This window comes from Tyto alba, unplaced genomic scaffold (genome assembly GCF_018691265.1).
Source record: "Tyto alba isolate M040663 unplaced genomic scaffold, T.alba_DEE_v4.0 Super-Scaffold_41, whole genome shotgun sequence".
In the NCBI taxonomy this organism is placed as follows: domain Eukaryota; kingdom Metazoa; phylum Chordata; class Aves; order Strigiformes; family Tytonidae; genus Tyto; species Tyto alba.
The window spans coordinates 19,726,211-19,747,213 of record NW_024881317.1 but is presented as its reverse complement, the minus strand read 5'-3'; the positions used below and the strand labels follow the sequence as shown (position 1 = coordinate 19,747,213).

The following is a 21,003-nucleotide window of genomic DNA, read 5'->3' as shown; positions in this document are numbered from 1 at the left end:
AAATAAAATTGAAATACTTTTGGGTACCTGTAATAATGAGTTCTGCATTTTGAAAATGAAAGGTCATGTTTGAGTAAGGGCTGTAAACATGTCTTGGTGTATGCATATAACTGTATTAAAGGGAATATTTTTTTTTTTCCCTCCGAAAAGGAGGTGAAGAATTTAGAAAGTCTGATACCTAGGCTATACTAATTCAAAACAAGAGTCAATATTTTTTCCCCTGAACTTTGCTGCTTGATATATTGTCGTATTGATTGAGATGAGACTAATCATTTAAGTCTTAAGTCAGAATAATTTGAGGAAGAGACTTTATGAATATGTTACATTCTGTTTCAAATGTCTGCTTTTGTCTTCTGATTCTTGTGTGGTGTAGTGTATTTACTCCTTTTTGGCCAGTTGAGCCCCAGAAAAAAGAAGAGCTTCAAGCAAGTAACTGATGGCATGTTTATTTTTTTGTCTCTATAGCTTCCCTACATATTTTATGTTCTATGAAGTGTGTATTGCAGCTGTGCCACATTCATTTAAAAAACTCATTATTACAAGCTGGCTTATAAGGACAAGTAAACTTTTTTTTCTTTACTGTTAGCTTAAAGTTTATTCTTACGTGCAACTCTGTTCATGTGATTGTAGATGCTTATGGAAGTGCTAAGCTGCAATCCATTCTGTGTAATAGTTATTACACAGAATCAAGCTCAGCTCTAATGTACAGTCATATTTTTGATTCTTCTGTTCTTCTATTGATATTTAACGTCTTCAAGTAAAAAAAAAACTACTTTCTTTTAGATTTGTGTGCCTTAATTCTTCAGTGTATTTAATTCTGAGGTATACTACTTTGACTTCTGATGTGTGGTTTTACGTTTAAACTTCCTTGCATTTAATACTAAAATGATTAGCTACGACATCTATTTTAAAATACGAAATACTTTACATTTTTATTGATATATGATGGGGTGTTTTTCTTAAAAGATTGATTCACTATCAAAAGTAAATTTTCTTCTGATACTCTGTTAATCCTTCAATAGTCTAGTTTATGATATAAGACATGGGAATTGATTTTTGCTTTTTTACAAATCCTTTGATTCTCTGCTGTGGTTCATAGTGGCGTACTTTAGGACAGATAGAGGACAGGGAGCTCATGTCAGCTCTTTATCTGTTGAAAGACTATAGGATTTAAGGGTACTTTTGAAATAGTTGTTGCTACATAGGCAATATTTTGTGATCTTGGTAATGATTTAGCTATGCTTCCTGTAGATAATCTGAGGCTTCATTTATCCTCTCCCTTGGGCTTTGTTCACAATGCATATGCTAGGAAACTTCTTCCTACATGAAACTGAGTATTTTAGCACTCTCTTACTCTATTCTGTCCAATTCATCTTACGTTTCCTACCTGCCATTTCATCGTATAACTTAGTTTTTAATAGACAGCTTTAAAACAAGTATAATAAGAATTAATATTAAATTTAGGATAAGGTTGTATCTGCCTTTACTTTTGTTTTAAATATTGCCACCAGGTATAAATTGTAAAAGTGATTAACAGAATTTCTTTAAATACTTCCATAGTAAATGTGACAAAATAGTTATCTATACAGCAGGTAGTATTGCTGAGCTACATAAACCAGCAGCAATTAAGATTAATCTTTGCATTATCCAAACCAAATTTGTGTGTGTATATTTTTGTCAGATACCTAAAATGACCTAAGTACAAAGAAATAGTGTAGAATGGTTGCTAGCGGAGTTGTTCTAAGTTCAAAAACTGGTATGTCTGTCTCCTTGTTCCTATGAGCTTACAGAGCTGCTGCAGGTAGGCAGTGTTTAAAGGAGGTCCTGAAACCTAGTGTCCATCTGTTACCATTGGAACTCAGCCTTGCTGATGAGAGAAAGCTTTCAACAGATGGATCGCTATGAATCTGTATGACTTCTCCCTGAAAACGGCTGTGTTTAATAATGTTTGAGGCTGATCTGCAGACAGGTTTTAAAAACTGAACTGTTCATGCAGATTTGTATGAGTGCTGTGAATGGGTTGTGATTCTCTAAGTGATATCCGTAGGTCATTGTGCACAGGAGATTAATATTTTAAAATTCTGTGTAAATTATTTAAAATAAACCAAACTAAAATTTTGAAGTGTATTTAAACATACATTAAGTTTTCACATAGGTCTCCAGACATTACCTGTCTATACAGATGGAAAGTTCTTTTGAGCAGGATCTGCCCTCTTGTAATACCTTGCATAGCGCCAAGTCAGCTAACAGCATGTACAAAAATAATAAAGTACCAAATTCTGTGTTGATATGTGTATTTAACTGATGTATATCAGTTAACTGCTGATGGATGATAGGACTTTAGTGATATTGCGCTTATCTGTGCCAGGGATAGAGTTCTAGCAGAACTTTTTTGAAAACGACATCAAATATATGATGATAAATAAGTTTCAGTGCTGCAGATTGGCTGATGCTCATTTGAAGAAGTACTTTTTTTAGTGATGGTAAAGTTTCAGGTAGTGTAATGACACGCTCGTGTAATAGGAAATATTTGAAGATAGACTTGTGAAATTGCCAGATGGGAAAGATCTAGATCTAATACATGCTGTAGATAGTATTTAATATACATATATCTATTTATCTCGAATCACGATGAAGTAAATGTTCTCTGTTAGTCTAAAATAAAAATTTTCTGTTCCCTTCTGCAGTCATGAATTCTGTAAATATTTAATCCAAAAATAACATGGTGCTTTTTCAAAACTATGAAATATGTAGTGGCTTGATTAAAACAAAAAAACACTCTTGTCTTATGGTTAAACCTTAAAATACGCAAAGTGCACAGTTTCTGTTGTAGCAGATCTTTTCTTCACTATTTTGTCATTTATCTGCAAAGCATTTTTATTCAGTATTCTAGCTTTAAGCTGAGCAGTTTGAGTGGCTTCTTTTTGTTTTCTCACTTGGCAGCGTGTTGCAATACTGCTTAACATAATTAAAAGAAATACAGCCTTTCCTTTAGGGCAATTGCTGTAAATTTAAATCAAGTGTTTTGCTCTAAGTTGCTTAATGCATGGTATAATTAACGTGAATATCCATTTTCCACCTGTATGAATAGCAGCAGTTCAATCTTTACCTACTGTCAAAATGTGTTACCTGATGAATTGGAATTTATGAGACTTCATTATGTATATCTTCAGGAGCAATACACAGTCAAGTGGAACCTTTAAGTGACTCATGGGCTCGACTGAAACACAGCAGAGATTGGTTATACACTTCCTCCTACTCATTTGTTGAGTCCGATTTTGATCTCTCAAGATCCCTTGGAGTTCATACTTTGATAGAAAATGTTGTCAGCTTTGTAAGCGGAGATGTGGGAAACTCACCGGGATTTAAGGAACCAGAGGAAAGCATGTCCACCAGTCCACAAGCATCAGTAGTTGCAATGGAGCAGCAGCAGTTGAGGGCTGAGGTAAATTTCAGTTTAACACCTTTTCTTATTCTTCATACATTATGCTAATTTTTAAAAACATTGTCCAAATTTTGTTTATTAAGGACATTTTTTTTCTTCTGTTAAGATATCTTAACTGTAACTGGGAACTTTATGTAAATAGATTCTAAAATGAATCTTAAAGAATTACCTTTTTCTTTTAAAAAGAAGTGTTGATGAGAGAGCAGTTACTTTATTTGTTCTCACTTACAGTTGAAGATGATCTAAATCTCATTTCTAAGGATACTTGCTGCTTACCTAATCCTGTCTTCTTCCTTCCTTTTATTTTTAGCTTCGTCTGGAAGCGCTTCATCAGATTTTAGTGCTTCTATCAGGGATGGAGGAAAAAGGCAGTGTGCCATTAATGGGAAGTCGTCACATACCAGGATTTCAGTCTTCTTCATTGCTTACTTCTGTTAGACTACAGTTTCTTGCTGGCTGCTTCGGTTTGGGCACCGTAGGACACGCAGGCACCAAAGGAGAGAGTGTAAGATTGCATCACTACCAGGTATGTACTTTAGAAGTTTCTGCTGTTTGATAACTGGGTGATAAAAATAGGAGTCCTTATCATATTTATTTCTTTGACCCAGGATGGTATCAGAGCAGCTAAGAGAAGTATTCAAATTGAAATCCAGGTGGCTGTACACAAAATTTACCAGCAATTATCTGCTACGTTAGAAAGAGCTCTGCAAGCTAATAAGCATCACATAGGTGAGTGAAAACCAGATTTGCAGAGTATATGTCCCCTAATATACAGTACAACAGCTTATATGTTTAATAAAGTAGACTTTGATATTAGTGACCAAAATTCACTGAAGTATGTGTGACTTCTCCTAGGAGAGAGAAACTTTGTAACTTTTTTCTGTCTTCATTTTCTTCAAGCGCTAGGCCTTTTTATTTTAAGAATTTTAAGTATTGTCAGACTTTCTATCCCACATACCACAATCCTCCACTCACCAGTGTCTTAGGCGCTTCACAGTGATTTTCAGGTTTTTCAGGGATAAGCAGTTTTCTGGAGATGAAGTTTCCAATCTTTTTTCCTTTGTTCAAGTGAACTTTCTTTAAACCCAAAACCAATGAACAGGGCATCTTGCCTGTTTTGAAAGGCCTTTCTCCTGTCCTCCTGTACCCAGAAAGTGCTGTGTGCTTTTATCCTTAGGGATAGCTGGAACTCTGCACCTCTTTATGCCTTTGTTCACATATTCATTGAGAGCTTTAGTTCAGAATAGAGTTCTGTAATTTTGTTTGTAGAGCCTAATGGGCATTCTTACCTGAATTGTTTTGTTTAATTTAACAATTAAAATGCAACTGAAAGAAAATTGAGGAACAACCTGAAGTACAAGTAAAAAATTAAATATTTCACCCAGTTATCCTTACCATAGAGAGAAGATTCTGGTTTGAGATTTAGCCTCACAACATCTACATCACAAAACAGATCTGTGTGATATTCTTCCTTGGACAACCTTGACATAGAGGTTGCATTGAGCTAAAGGGGTCTTGGTACGTCAGAAAGACTACCTCAAAGTGTCTGACAATAAAGGCTCTTTACTTCATAATTTAATTAATTAAATTTTATTTAAAAATAATATGCTGTTCTTCTGCCTTAGTATTCTCACTCTAAACAGATTATTAATTAAAAACAACTTTATTTTATTTTTTTCTTAGAAGCACAACAGCGTCTTCTCTTGGTAACAGTCTTTGCTCTAAGCGTACACTATCAACCCGTTGATGTCTCCTTGGCCATTTCCACTGGTCTGCTAAACGTACTATCACAGTTGTGTGGTACTGACACCATGTTAGGACAACCACTGCAGTTGCTGCCCAAAACAGGTGTTTCTCAGCTCAGCACAGCATTGAAAGTAGCCAGTACAAGATTACTTCAGATCCTTGCGATCACTACAGGGTAAGTGTCACATGCTCCCTTGCTTTCAGAAAAGGTAATTGTTAAGCTTTTCAGCACCCTTTAAAAGTAACTTTTCTTCTGTGTAAGCTTTCTTTAGGACAATAATGGTGTTCAGGAGCATATAAGTGAAGCTGGGGGAGGGGTGGGGGAAGAGTCGTCACATTTATTTATAAGAAAGATGCACAGAAGACGGATAAATATTTTTAAATTGTAAGTGACAAGTTTGGACCAGAATAGTTAGAACTTCATGGTCTGTAAACACTGTATTCCAGTATTCCCCATTTTTTTAGTTTGGTTTTGTATCTCTGTCTGTTCTGTTGATGTGATGAGGCTTTCTGTTGCTGTGTAAAAGCGATACTGATAATGTGGTAGGAGTTCTTCAGAGCAGCACATCATGCTTCTTTGCAGAATATAATGTAATTTTCTGAGGAATACTGGCTCTGCTAGACCAGGGAACAGCATCTAAAATCCTATCAACACTTCAGTATTTACTTTAACTCAGTAAAGGAAAAAGCAGTGAGGAAAGTATTTTCAATTTGGAGCAAGAGTATTATTTAATATTCAATACATTGTCATTTCAGTTGTTGTACAACATACTGGATTTACCTGCCAAATCCATTATGTAGAAAAAAACCAATAACACACCCCCCCCCCCCCCCCCAAAAAAAAAAATCCCAAACCCACAGAAACAATACCTCATCTTTGGAAGTTGCAGTGGAATTATGTTTAATAGATTAAGTTGTTCTTTTTCGTCTAGGAAGTACTGGAAATGTATCCTTTGATTCCAAAGATTAAAGAGATTTAAAGTGTCTTAAAAGTAGGGTTCAGATAAGAATAATCTGCCAAACATATGGTGGAGGATGACGAAGAGTAACCTGCTGTGATAGAATGAATTGGAATTAGTTCTGTGTTAGGCTCAGTTGTCACCTGCACTGAGTTTACAGCAGTGTCTTTATGTTACTGTTCCTTGGATCAGCTCTCAAATACTTTTATTTTCACTTCTGTGTGTGTGTGTATAGAACCTATGCTGACAAACTGAGCCCAAAGGTGGTCCAGTCTTTGCTGGATCTGTTATGCAGTCAGCTGAAGAACTTGTTGTCACAAGCTGGTGTGATGCTTATGGCTTCCTTTGGAGAAGGGGACGGTGAGGAAGATGAAGTAGAATCAAAAAAAGCAGATTCAAATGGGGATAATGAGAAGAGAGACTTCAGAGGTAATTATCTTGCATCATTTCTGTTATAATTTTGAAATACCAGAGAACATAATAAAACACTGAACGTGGAGGCCCTCACCCAGTCTACTATATTCTGATTATTGTTGGGTCATTCTTAACTCTGTTAACTAGATTAAATCAAGTCATTCAGTAATTTTGTGCTCATTTCAGAATTACATAGACTTGATACATAAAGTAATTTAAAGGTAAGAGCAGGTTGAGAATAAGAATTACTCCATCTGGTTTGGAATTAGGAGGAGAATACTGTTTTCCTCGAAAAATGAATTACTGGTAGTGCTTTTCTTAAATATGATCATCGGAATTTAAGTATTTAAATTCAAAACTGCAAATAAATATAAATTCAGGAAATTGTTGCATTTGCTTTGTATTATGCAGTTTTGCAGTCTGAGTGGATAGGAAGAGGTAGACCCTACCCTTTCATATTAAAAAATCTGCAATGAAAGGTTTTCTGAAATATTAGTATTTTAACATAATTCAATGAGCATTTTGAATTTCTGTGGAAATTCTGTGTTGGAAGAAATTTTTAATTGTACCTTAGTTTGAAGTATATGTATGGTTTTGGTTGTGCTTATAACTGTCTTCGCTTATAAATAATACAATGACTGATGAATTCATAAGATAATTAATCATTCAGAAATTAGGACATGAAGTCTTTCCACAAACATTTTCCTGTTAAAACATCCTTGGAGTACAAATCAGGGGTGGGAGGAAGTACAGTGTTTTGCATCAAAAATCCCCATAAACTAAAAACATACTATAGAAACCAATGATTGCATTTTATATCACAGGTACATTTACAAATAATAGTGTGTATCGGATTTACGTGGCAAGGTTTTGATGTAGTGGGAGAGGGCTGCAGGGGTGCCTTATGTGAGAAGACATCAGGAGCTTGCCCCCATGTCATCCAGAACCAGTTTCAGCTAGCTCCAAACCAGACCCACCGCTGCCCAAAGCTGAGCCATTCAGTGGCACTGGTGATGCCTGTGTGGTAATTGATTTAAGAAACGATAAGAAATACTGCACAGCAGCAGTGCGAGAGAGGAGTGGGAAAAATGTGAGAGAAACAACTTTACAGACACCAAGGTCGGTGAAGAAGGAGGGGGATGAGAAGGAGGTGCTCCCGGCTCTGAAGCAGGCATTCCCCTTCAGCTGGTGAAGGCCATGGTGAAGCAGATTGTCAACCTGCAGCCCATGGAGGACTCCTGCCAGAACAGGTGGATGTGCCTTGAAGGAAGCTGCAGTCGGTGGAGATTCTGGCAGAAACTCCCCCTTTTGGCAGACTCATGCTGGAGCAGTCTGTTCCTGAAGGACTGTATCCTGTGGAAAGGGATCCACAGTGGAACAGTTCCTGAAGAACTGCAGCCCATGGGAAAGACCCATTATGGAGCAGGAGTAGTAGAGAAGAAGTGTAATGAAGTGACCACAACCCCCTCACATTCCTGATCCCCCTGCTCCACTCAGGGGTGGGGAGGCAGAAGCGTTAGGAGTGAAGTCGAGCTTGGGAAGAAGGGGTGGCTGGGGGGAAGATTTTGTTAATTTTGTCCTATTCTGTTTTTCAATGACAATAAATTAAACTAAATCTTCCCCAAGTTGAGTCTGTTTTGCCGCGATGATAATGGGTAAGTGATCTCACTGCCCTTATCTTGACCCATGAGCTTTTCATCTTATGTTCTCCCACTGTCTTGCTGAGGAGCAGAAGTGAGAGAGCAGCTTGATGGGCACCTATCAGCCAGCCAAGGTTAACAGCCAGTCATTGTGTAATAACTGATCATTGTATTTTTACTTACAGAACAGTTTGTTGCCAGTAACAAGGACTGCTGGTAAGGTTGTAATAATAAGTCTGTAAATGAAAACTTTTAATTTAACTTCCTAGCTGCCCTTCGAAAGCAACATGCAGCAGAATTGCACTTGGGGGACTTCCTTGTTTTCCTGCGCAGAGTTGTGTCTTCAAAGGCAATTCAGTCAAAAATGGCATCTCCGAAGTGGACAGAAGTACTTCTTAACATTGCTTCTCAGAAGTGTTGCTCAGGTACGACCTTTTCAAAATGTGCTTAATGGTTACTTGTATTTCTGTAGTGCAGTTCTTAAGATTAGGTCTTGTTACATAGTGAACAACTAAAATTAACTTCAGTAAATGTACACAAGTTACACTTCAGAGAATTGTGCCCTGGTGACATGCAGCTGTCATCACAGGTGCATACCTGATGCTGAAGGTGCTTTCAGATTGTTAACATGTTGTTCCATCTTTAGGAGTTCCCTTGGTTGGCAATTTGAGGACTCGACTTCTTGCGCTTCATGTACTAGAAGCTGTATTACCTGCTTGTGAATCTGGTGTTGAAGATGATCAAATGGCTCAGGTCTTTATATTTTGTTATAAGCTTTTACACCTGTTCCTTCAAAAAGTCTCGTTAAATTTCTAAACGTTCCATAGGTTTGTTCAGAATCCAAATCAGGTGAGGTTTAGTCTAGATATTTGCTTATCTAAAAGCACTAAATATTTTGACATTTATACCTATGAAGCAAAGTAAAACAATGTAATATGATTTGTTGTCCTCATGTTGGATTTAAAAGGATCTGAATTATATTCTAATACACCAGGTTGTTGAACGATTATTCTCACTTCTGTCGGACTGCATGTGGGAGACTCCAATAGCTCAGGCTAAACATGCAATTCAAATAAAGGAGAAAGAACAAGAAATGAAGCTACAGGTAATGATGCTTTTACTTTCTCTCTTGATGGAATGCAACTGAGTTATATTTACAACAAATATTTTGTTCTGTTTCTGATAGAAGCAAGGAGAATCTGAAGATGAGGATGAGAATCTTCCCATTCAGGAAGTGTCCTTTGACCCTGAGAAAGCTCAGTGCTGTATAGTGGAGAACGGGCAGATTCTAACTCATGGAAGTGGAGGTAAAGGTTATGGTTTAGCATCCACTGGAGTTACTTCTGGGTGTTACCAGTGGAAGGTAGGTTGCATAAAATTGTATTTCTTAAATTCTCTTATTTTGTTTTGGAAATATACTATGATATATAAACAAAAGCTACCTATGCTTTTTCCCTTATGACAACATTCATGAGTAAACGACATTTTGGCAGTGTTAGGTTTATGATTGGACTTGATGACCTTCAGGGTCTTTTCCAACCTAAATCGTTCTATGATTCTATGATTTTTGAATCCAAAGTCAAGAGTTTGTTGTTGCTTTTGAGCACTGCCATTTGGGTATTTTCAATACACAGACTAGTGACTCTGAATATATGTTTTGTATTTGTGGAGGTGATGGTACTTGTCCACAGGATTCATAGTCAGCACAAGTGTGCTGACTTGCAGCAGTTACCTAATGAAATATGTAGATTTTGATCTTTTTCTGTAGAAAAATACTTCACAGAACATTTGGTTTTCTTGCTAAAAGAAACATCAACCTGTCTGATTGATAAGACTAGCTTTTAATACATCACCTGGAATGACTTTTTTGGAATATAGATACGTACGCAGGTGTAGTCCTTGTTAGTACCATCTTTGAGCATAACACTGCTATTTTTACTTGAATCTGTGTAAATCACTCACTCTGAACATGAGGAGTAATAATGGTTATTTATTTTTCTAATACTATTTTTAGCACTTTAACCTGGAGTCTGGGTGTGTATGTTTTGAATCCAGAAAGAAAACAACTTCTTTGTGTGTTTACATACAGTTTTCTTAATTACGAGTAGGTTAAGTTTAAATGTCTTGTTAACAACTGACCTTATACACCAAGATGTCATTTTAGAGGTAGAGCATGATTTTAGCTTATTAGCTTGTTTGTTTTTTTTAATTAAAAGACTCTTGAGTAGAAAAGTATATATAAATATGTGTAAGGTAAATGTTTGTTGCTCTGTTGTGTTAAAATGTATATTCTTGACTTTTTTCCCCTGTTTTTGCTTTGTTTTGCCTACTAGTTCTACATTGTGAAGGAGAATCGAGGCAATGAAGGCACCTGTGTAGGAGTTTCTCGCTGGCCAGTGCATGATTTTAACCATCGCACTACCTCAGATATGTGGCTCTATAGAGCCTATAGTGGTAACCTTTATCACAATGGAGAACAGACTTTGACTTTGTCCAGCTTTACCCAAGGAGATTTCATCACATGCGTATTAGATATGGAAGCAAGAACTATTTCCTTTGGTAAAAATGGAGAGGTATTTAACATCAATTTTTTTTTTCATTTTTTTTTTCAACAGTAATTTGGCATGGGTATTTTATATAAAGCTAAGCATGATAGTTAGGACATGTGAGAGTTTCAGTACTTGCAAGGATTATAATACAGGTATAACTTTCTCACATTTAATGTTTTTGCATGTTAAGATGTTCTGAATTTGAGGTTTTTTGTTTTGTTTTTTAACTAGGAGCCAAAACTAGCTTTTGAAGATGTGGATGCAGCAGAGTTATACCCTTGTGTGATGTTTTATAGCAGTAATCCAGGAGAGAAGGTAACTTAAATGTTCGTCCGCATAGGTGTATTGGTTTTGACTGGGATAAAGTCAGTGTTCGTCCTAACAGTCTGTATGAACAGTCTGTATGGTGCTATGTTTTGGATTTATGACCAAACCAGTGCTGATAATGGACAGTGTTCTAGCTACTGCTGAAGTGTTTACACAGCATCAAGGCTTTCTTGGTTTCTCACTCTGTCCCTCCCAACAAGTACGTTGAGGGTGGGCAAGAGGCTGGGAGGGAGTGCAGCAGGTCAGCTCACTTAAAGTGACCAAAGGAGTATTCTGTATGATATAATATCATGTGCAGCAATACAACTGCAGGGAAGCTTATGTGGGCTTCTTGTTGCTTGGGGACTGTCTGGTCATTGGTCAGCTGGTGGTGAACAATGCATTTTGCATCACATGTTTTTTTCTGTTTTGTTTTATTTTGTGTGTGTTTTTTTTTTATCTCTCTTTTTACTTATTAAACTTTCTTTATCTCAACCCACAAGTTTTCTCACTTTTGCTCTTCTGCTTCTCTTCCTCATCCTGCTGGGGGGAGTGATGCAGTAGCTATGTGGGGCTTCACTGCCTTACCAGGCTTAATCCTTAACAAGAGGTCATAAGTTTATGCTTTCCTTTCTGTTCTCCTCTGTGTCAATGTTACGGATGTTGGGGTTTTTGGGTGGTAGGGATGGTAGCTAACAAGAACTGGGAACATCACTGATTATTCATATTGGTTTATGACATGCATAGCACCATACTACTTGCACACTAGTTAGGTTTTTAATAAATCCCTGTATTGTGCAATCTATTGTAAATTTAAAATGTATTTTATTATTTAGAATTGATTTACAGGCTTAATATTCTACACACAAAATTGCATTCCCCAGAAACCGTGGAGAATGTAGTATTAGGATTTGCAGATACTCTTATGTGAGAAACCATGAACTGTTGTAGTTTCAGCATCCTTGATTTTGAAGGGATGCAAGTTTTCATCAGTGTTAAGGTTGATTTCCTAGGGAACCCAAGCAGCAAACGACAATGCTAGTAATTTTTTTTAGTTAGCATTAGACTCCTGTATTTATGAAGTGAGCTTCCTCAGGTCCGTTGAGAAGGTAACTTCTAAACTGTTCTCTTTAAACACTTAGGTGAAAATCTGTGATATGCAGATGCGTGGTACACCAAGAGATTTGCTACCTGGTGACCCCATCTGTAGTCCTGTTGCTGCAGTGTTGGCAGAAGCCACTATCCAACTTATTCGTATCCTTCATCGCACAGACCGTTGGACATATTGCATCAATAAAAAAATGATGGAAAGACTGAATAAAATCAAAACATGTCTTAAAGAAGCAGGCCAAAAGCTGAAGAAAAGTCGCTCAGTTCAAAGTCGAGAAGAGAACGAGGTGAGAGAGGAGAAAGAAAATAAAGAGGAGGAGAAATGCAAACATAGTAGGCATGGTCTGGCTGACCTTTCAGAACTGCAGTTGAAGATGCTCTGTGTGGAAGTGTGGCCTGTTCTAGCAGTGATTGGTGGAGTTGATGCTGGTCTTAGAGTTGGAGGTCGATGTGTACACAAGCAAACTGGACGTCATGCCACCTTGCTTGGAGTAGTGAAGGAAGGCAGTACGTCTGCTAAGGTCCAATGGGATGAAGCAGAGATTACTATCAGGTATGCTTATTTCCTACACTTTTCACAATCCTAGTGGTGTTTAGTGCTTGGAAATCTTCAGAAGTAACATACGTTTTACTTTAGAGTCATGCTGATCAATTACTTTAAGTGTAGACTTCAAAATTTGTCTTTTTAAAACAAAAATATTATGAGTTAAATTTTATGTTATCTAGTAACAGAATGCCTTGTATATCAAAAATAAACTTGATAGTTCTGAATTGATAAACATCATTAGACTTCTTAGATTTGGCCTCTAGGTTTCAGAGTTGGTGTATGACCAGCTTGCCAGTTTTCCTAGATTTGAAATGAGCATTACTTATTTTAGGATTAGTATATATTGGCTAACTAAAGCATTATTACTGTCCTAATTTACTACAGCTTCTTGGCAGATGTTTACAGGGGTTAGTGCACGCTTTTGTTGTAAATGGTGAACCTGGTTCTGAAGAGAGACCTAATTCAGTTCATCAGAGCTGAGAACAGCAGTCATTGCTGCATTGTCATTCAATTCTTATGGGACTGGAAATTGCTCTGTGGGGCTTGAGGAGTGGTTAAGGTCAGGAGATGGGAGAATTCTGTCTTCTTAATGGTGGGTTGAACGATAGTATTCAAATTAATGCTGTCTCTTTGTTCTCTGACCTGCCTTAGAGAGCTGAAGGAATGCCCCTGTATTAGATGTTAACACTCCAGAGTTGTTATGCAGGTGAAGATGAGAACTGGGGAGGAGGCTGGAAGGAGATAGTCCTTTTTCCACCTATCTTGCAGACATGCCTTCAAAGGGAAGAAACTTGGAAGGAAACTCTGAAATTAATCTAGTGGCTTCTCTGGACTCTCTGGTGCTCTCTTAGGAATTACCTGTGTTTTTGTGTGGAAAAGTTTTGATTCACTAAGTTTCTTAAACTCCAAACTATAGTTGAATCATAATCTTCTGGAGAAATTGAGCAGTAATTATTTTTGCCACCAGTTACAATTACATTGTGAAACAACTGAGGTCAGGTCACCTCTTAAAACTGTTGCAACATTATGCCTATTTTGTCTTTATGCAAATGCTGTTGCCACTTCAACTGAAGCTGTTGATGTGCAAATGATTGTCAAATTTAGTTCAAGATATAAATTCTTTAACGTGTGCCCATGTGACAGTATAGCCTTAAAGTGTGCCCTTAAAATAATTTGAAATATTATTTGAGTGAAGTGGTACAGCGCATGAACATAGGCAAGCTCTCTTGGTAATGCACTGAATTAAATTCAGAATGTACCTTCTTAATTAAAACCAGGCTAAAGCCTACTTCCGTTTTTAGGTAGAAGTTTACATTGTAAAATGGGAAAATATTTTGGGATAATAAAAGGAAGGTTTAAAAGTCCTTTATCTGCTGGATGTAAGGAAAATACAAGATGTATGGATATATAGGCTGGTGAATTTTCGTCCTGCTTAGAGTGAAAATTAGTCAGGTGTAACAGTCCTAAATATTATATAAAATTATCACTGAATATAGATGGACAGATAGAGGGACCTGTATTATCTGTGTTGGCTGGGTTTTTAGACTCTGTTTTTAAAAAGTCACTGTCCTCTCCACATAGTCTATGCTGACATAACCAGAGGCAGGATTATCATAAGATGTCAGTACTGTGCTCCTTGTAATGCATAGTTGAACAGGAATGTGAGGTCAGTCAAAGATTTTCCCTAATGTGAAAAAAGTTTACGAGTGTTTTCTTTCTAAGCTGTTATACCTATTCACAAATTTCAGCTCAGGTATGATGATAAAATTTGGCTTAGATAGTTTTTCTTAGTAGAAGCCTGTTACATATTTCTAAAAAATATATCAGAAACCTCTTGTCAGCACAGAATTCAGAGCTTCTGTGATGCTTCTGGGTTTTAATGCTTGTTGTTGAAAACCTGTGCATGCTTTGTTGCCTTTACTCTGATACCATATCTCCCCATTTTCTGATCATAACCTCATTTTCCCCTGTTTATATTTAATTTTTAGAATTGGCTTGTTTATTTTATTAAATACATTTTACATCTTGCTTTGCCTACATTATTTCCTGTACTTTCCTCCTGTCTCTCCCTCACTTGCTTTTTCCTGTGTCATTCTGATCTTTATTAAAGCTTCCCAACTTTTTGGTCGCCTAGTGATACTCCATTGTATAATCTGGAGCCCTGCGAACCACTGCCTTTTGATGTTGCAAGATTTCGTGGGCTGACAGCTACTGTGTTGCTGGACCTTACCTATCTGACTGGTATTCATGAAGATATGGGAAAGCAAAGCACCAAGAGACATGAGAAAAAACACAGACATGAATCTGAAGATAAAGGGGAAATGGACCAGAAAACGGAGGGCGATGTTGGATCAGATACACGATTAGGACAAAGTGCTGATGATAACAAAGGACATAGCGCTACAGGCTCTAAGTCGGAGAATGAAATTGCTTCCTTTTCTTTAGAATCATCAACACTAGGTATGGAATCCCAACACCAGCCTCCTGAAGGAAGAAAAAAGAATCATGAACATACTCCAAGAAATCATGATATAGTGCAGTCAGAAATCAGAGCAGTACAGCTATCTTATCTTTATCTTGGTGCTATGAAGTCACTTAGTGTTCTTCTTAGTTGTAGTAAATATGCTGAACTACTGTTAATACCAAAAGTCCTGGCAGAAAATGGTCACAACTCTGATTGTGCTAGTTCTCCAGTTGTTCATGAAGATGTTGAAATGCGTGCTGCCTTGCAGTTCCTGATGCGACACATGGTGAAACGGGCAGTCATGCGTTCACCGATTAAGAGAGCTCTAGGACTGGCAGATTTGGAACGAGCACAAGCTATGATCTACAAATTAGTGGTTCATGGGCTGCTGGAGGATCAGTTTGGTGGCAGACTTAAACAAGGTACATTTTCAAAATCATGAAGGTATAGTGCTAAATTATTTTCTCTGAATTTCTATTGAAATTAATAGTAACAATAATAATACAAATAACCTTGTAATTTTGAAATTTTAAAGAAGTGTTTTACTTTTTTGTAGGTATAATACTGACTTTTTTGCCTTTTCCCCGATTTCTTATTTGAATAAAAAGTGAATGCATATCAGTCAATCAGAAAGATAGGAGTTTATAATTTGTCTTTAATACTCTTTAACAATTAGTAGTTCTGTATATACTTGTCAGAAGGATTTACATGTGATGTAAATATCATGAAGATCACTGTTGTTAAGTGTGATTATATACAGTCATGTTAACAGATGATGTTGAGCCATGTGTATGTTCAGGGTGTAAGTAATCTGTGTTTCTGTCTGTGCAAAACTCTAAATCGGTTGTGGTGTTTTGGTTTTGGGGTTTTGCTTTCTGAACTTTTTTCTGAGGTATTTGGCACTGCACTAACAGAAGCTGAAGATAAAATATGTATCGTTCCTTTTCTTCTTAAAAATACATGTATTGCACTCTACATCTTCAAGAAAACCATTTAAATCAAGTTTAAACAAAGAAAAAGAAATCTAAAATATTAAAGCTAATTACTGCGCTGTCTGGTTCTTTACTGTCTTAAGGACTTCTAAACCAACCAACAAAACCTCTTCAAAAATGTTACTTAGACAACTGGGTTAACAGTGCCTTCATAGTTCATCAGCTCTATTTCCATATCTGAGACTTCATTCCCTTTTGCCTAAGGGAATAATCCTAGCTGTTACAATCATAAGTCTAAATCTCTATCATAAGATCTAGCCAAGTAAACAGCTTCTGTTACCATCTGGAAGAATTTGCTTACTATTTGCCTTGTATTGGTATGACAACACCAAGAGCTGATGGACTGATTTCTTTACTTAAGTCCGTGAGTTACTGAAAGAAGTATTTTATGGTGTGCATTTCTGTACACCCCTTTGGGGGGAATTTTAAGTAATGATAGCTATTTTTGAAAGTTTAGCCACAGCTACTATTTTGCTCTATACAATTATATTAATGTTCTTGTAACGTCCTGTCTTCTGTTGCAGAAGCAGATCAACAAGTAGAAGAAGGTGATCAGTCTCAGCAAGCCCAAACACCAGTTACAACCAGCCCTTCTGCTTCTAGCACGACATCTTTCATGAGCAGTTCTCTGGAGGATACTACAACTGCTACTACTCCAGTAACTGACACTGAAACAGTTCCAGCTTCAGAATCACCTGGTGTTATGCCTCTCAGTCTTCTTAGGTAAAATATCTTTATTTTCAGCATGTATGATCATGTGAGTGTAGGGAATCAGTTGTGTGGTTTATATACAATGTATGTCTTTAGGTGTCTAAGCCTCTGAAAATGTTAATATTTGTATTTACTGTCAAGAACTGCCTCTGCAGAGGACAGAGTTTAATTCATTACTTTGCCTTGCAGGACGTGCTACTAGAAATAAAAAGCTGTTAAGCTTTTAATGAACACTGTGTATATATGTGTAACATCTGAATTCTTCAGGACAAGAGAAAATACCTTTCTTACGTTGTTCTTAAGTTCTCCTGTTTATTTGGTGTAGTTTAAATTACAAATCTCTGAAATTCTATATTTTAACAAATCGTTGTTGATTCTCAAACTAGAGTAGATCTCAGTTTGTAGGTAACATCCTGCAACCTAAGACCTCGTTTCATCCTACCCTCGTGTACTGAAATGGAAGTGAGATAAAGCTAGTTCATCTGCAGAGGCTATTTGTAATGTAGGAGGAAATCTGCTTTACTTTGAATAGAGTCCTGTTGTAAGTTTATTAATTCTGTTGGTCTATCTGACCTCTGTTCTTAGAGTTTTTGTAGATGTGATTTGACAAAAGCGAGAACAGTGTCCTATTACCAGGATACTGAAAGTAAAATACTCACATGATTTATTAGTCTCACTGAGTTCTGAACAAAGTGAGGAAATGGGAAGAGTGTTACTTGTCTTTTATCTCCTGGGACAGCTCTTGGTCTATGAGGATTTTTTTTTAGGTGCATACTTAGAATTTAACTTTCTAGGCAAAGGTGGTAGGAATGCGATGTTCTGACAGGGCTCTTCTGTCCACATCAGTGTATGTATTGCACCTACTCTTACAAAACTCTGTTGCTGTAAAGTATGACTTGCCAGGTGCACTCTAATTTGGCGTATTTCTCGTGTAAGACCTTTTTCAGCATAACTCTTTTTAATATAAAAGTATATTGCTCTTTTTTAAAGGCAAATGTTCTCCAGTTATCCTACTACAACTGTACTTCCAGCACGACGTGCTCAGACTCCTCCAATATCTTCTTTACCAACATCTCCTTCAGATGAAGTTGGAAGGAGGCAAAGTTTGACTTCTCCTGATTCCCAGTCTGCAAGGCCTGCCAATCGTACAGGTAAACTTGGAGTCAATATAAATAAAAATGTGGACAAGGTAGTAAATACACAGAAGTTCAGTATATTTTTTTAAGACATTGAAAACCAATGGCATTTCTTTTTAATGCAACCTAACATGCAGGGCATTCTTGAAAACCTTTTAGTGACTGCCTTAGGACAAAAAGCTGTAGGTTCTCTAGCTGCAGAATTTATCAAGCAAATTAAATCATTTTTTAAAAGCTGTGGAATGGATTACAAACTCCACATATAAAGCAAGAATGCGGTATAATTGGTGATTACTTCAAAATGTTAATACAATTTGGGAGTGTTTCCTTGGGTGGGTGCCACTGTTTAGTGCACTAATTTTCTAGCTTTTGTTAGAGCATTTATGACACAGAAAACAAGAATTGGTTTATCTTATGATACATATACTAGTATAGCTCCTTCTGGTTAATCTTGTTTAATGAAATAGAAGGGGCTCTCCAATCTTCATGCTTTCCTCATGTTGCTGTCTCAATTCACGTGAAGGTAATGGGAGGCTTCTATTCATAGGAGTTTTATTACTGCCTGCACTGTAGTACTCAAAACAGAAACTTGCTCTATTCCAGCATACATACAGAATGGAGTAGCTAGCAGGCTAAGCAAGTTGTTGCTTGAAAATCTTGAGATTCTAAAGAGCACGGATGAGTATTGTGATGTGAGGGAGATAGTACTAAAAAGAAAAATACAAGTCCATATATATGTGTTTTGTTAATAAACGAGCAGAAGAGATGAAGTCCAAGTGTATTACCCAGATTTCCTACTCAGTGCTGAGAAACAAAATCCATGCTTAAAAATCCGTGATTGAAACAACTTTTTATTCTTCCTTTTATATCCACCCTTAATTGGGTCTTTTAGCTGTTTCATTTGTTTCATAGCAACTTGTCTGCTCAGTCCCACTTTTTTTTTCTTTTTTTTTCTTTTTTTTTTTCTTTTTTTTTTTTTTTAATTTTAAAATGAGGTGGCTCACTTCTAGTCATAATCTTGTCTTTACAGCAGTGTTTCAAATAACATTGTTGATGCCTTCATTGAGCAAACGTCACTTTTATGGCAGATGATAAGGGAACTGTTTTTTGGGCAGTACCTGGCCTTTTTAGAGTCTCTTGAAAGATTCTTTGCACAGAAATATAGCTATCATCTGCAAAGAGATTTTTCAGATATGTCACCAGTTTAGTTGAGGTCTCTTTCTGTGCCTTAAGAGGAACATATATTGGTGTGATCTCGTAACATTTGGGAATCTTGATGATTCAGACAAGGATAACTTTATCTCATCTACCTAAATATAAATCAAATAGAAAATTGGATACAGTTTTAAATGGAAATAAGCTTCTTAGAAATACTTTAAAAGTAGCAGCTTTTTGAATATTATCAGTATCCTACTTGATTAAACAGTGGCTAACATAATATTTATGTTACCGATAAGAACGAACACTGGTTTCATTACAGAAAGTATCTTACTTTGTGGAAAGTAGTAGAGAGAAAAGCTATTAAGGGCAATTATTCCCTTATTTGAAGCTAATGTATCAAACTAAGGTCTAGTAAAGTAACACTAAAGAAAGTTTCATGCGCTTTACATTTAAACTTTTTTCTCATTTAAGCTTTGTCTGATCCAAGCAGCCGACTTTCAACATCCCCTCCTCCTCCTGCCATTGCTGTTCCATTGTTAGAAATGGGGTTCTCCCTCAGACAAATTGCAAAAGCTATGGAAGCTACAGGTAATCTATAAGTATAATATCAGTTTAAACTCAAAAATTAGATTAATATGAAACACTTTTTTCCAGTGGACTACTTTATTTTTAAGGTCTATAACTATTAAGGGGGGAAAAATTCTTTGTTTTTTCACCATCAATGAGATAATGCAATTCTGAAGTGAGATTTCCTGCTTTCAGGTGCCAGAGGAGAAGCAGATGCCCAGAATATCACAGTGCTGGCCATGTGGATGATAGAGCACCCTGGAAATGAAGATGATGAAGAGCCCCAGTCAGAAGGGACTGCAGATTCACGACATGGGACAGTAGTCTCTGGAAGTGGTGGAAAATCGGGTGATCATTGTTACTTGCAGTCACCAGGTGATATTCCTTCTGCTGATGCCACTGAAATGGAGGAAGGCTTTAGTGAAAGGTAAAATGTAGTTTTCTTCTAATTGCTTGTAATCTGTTGCTGAAATTAAAAATCTCACAAATTCATTGTTGCTGACAGAACACTATTTTGTAATGCCACTGTTGAGTTTTGTTATGAGTAAAAGCAAAGGTGCAGTTACATCAGGTCTACACGGTGCATTTATTTGCTGGTACTGTTTGTCCACGGGACTGGGGAAGAATGTGTCTGAGTATCCTTTCATCGAAAAAAAGAGCAAGGAGGAATAAAAAAAGTGAGGGCATATAGCCTATATTTTGTCTAAAAGACCTGGTAATAAAGCAAAATTTAGTTGGAGTATTATTTTTTTCTCCAGTGTATTCATGAACACTACTTGCCTACATTTTTCTTTTTAAATTAATTCTTGGTTTGTCCAGAGAGGGTGAAGCTGAATTGGAGTTTACATTCTCAGTCATCTTCACAAGCTTAAAACTAAACTATCTATTAAACAGGGAGGAAGGGTGGTAGTTTTTCTTTTGTTTTTAATCCTAAAAGTACTGGTTATTTTTAAGTGACACCTATTAGGATTCGTACCTGCTTTTTTGTTAATAGGGGCATGACAATTACAAGATGTATTTTGAGAACACTTTTGTTCAAGTTTCCTTGATCCTACCGAAATGTGCATTTATAAGTTTCCTCAGTTACTTTCTCCCAGGTAAACTGTCATTTCATGGAGAAGTCACAGGTTTCAGTTGGGAGAAATAAACTAAGCAGCAAGTGTTACTAAGTAACTAAAATTCATGTTTTGCAAAAGATTTTGGGGCAAAAGGAGGATTGACTGAGGCAGCAACAATAGAAATGTTGATTTTATTTC

At 36.7% G+C, this 21,003-nt stretch overlaps 1 protein-coding gene across 8 annotated transcripts in view; it reads left to right on the top strand.

Moving 5' to 3' along the window:
- The window catches only part of HERC1 (HECT and RLD domain containing E3 ubiquitin protein ligase family member 1), a 104,157-nt gene that overhangs the window by 52,399 nt on the left and 30,755 nt on the right, over positions 1 to 21,003 (top strand). For 6 of the 8 annotated variants that reach the window (XM_042803730.1, XM_042803728.1, XM_042803727.1 and 3 more), the window contains exons 26-42: positions 3,174 to 3,445; positions 3,756 to 3,971; positions 4,054 to 4,174; positions 5,129 to 5,366; positions 6,386 to 6,579; positions 8,474 to 8,629; positions 8,851 to 8,957; positions 9,199 to 9,309; positions 9,391 to 9,567; positions 10,538 to 10,777; positions 10,985 to 11,068; positions 12,202 to 12,722; positions 14,827 to 15,602; positions 16,697 to 16,895; positions 17,874 to 18,034; positions 19,652 to 19,768; positions 19,943 to 20,174. In XM_042803730.1, the coding sequence (XP_042659664.1) occupies positions 3,174 to 3,445; positions 3,756 to 3,971; positions 4,054 to 4,174; positions 5,129 to 5,366; positions 6,386 to 6,579; positions 8,474 to 8,629; positions 8,851 to 8,957; positions 9,199 to 9,309; positions 9,391 to 9,567; positions 10,538 to 10,777; positions 10,985 to 11,068; positions 12,202 to 12,722; positions 14,827 to 15,602; positions 16,697 to 16,895; positions 17,874 to 18,034; positions 19,652 to 19,768; positions 19,943 to 20,174 (3,922 nt within the window). The remainder of the gene's footprint in view (positions 1 to 3,173; positions 3,446 to 3,755; positions 3,972 to 4,053; positions 4,175 to 5,128; positions 5,367 to 6,385; positions 6,580 to 8,473; positions 8,630 to 8,850; positions 8,958 to 9,198; positions 9,310 to 9,390; positions 9,568 to 10,537; positions 10,778 to 10,984; positions 11,069 to 12,201; positions 12,723 to 14,826; positions 15,603 to 16,696; positions 16,896 to 17,873; positions 18,035 to 19,651; positions 19,769 to 19,942; positions 20,175 to 21,003) is intronic. The other 2 variants (XM_042803726.1, XM_042803729.1) reach the window with 2 other exon arrangements.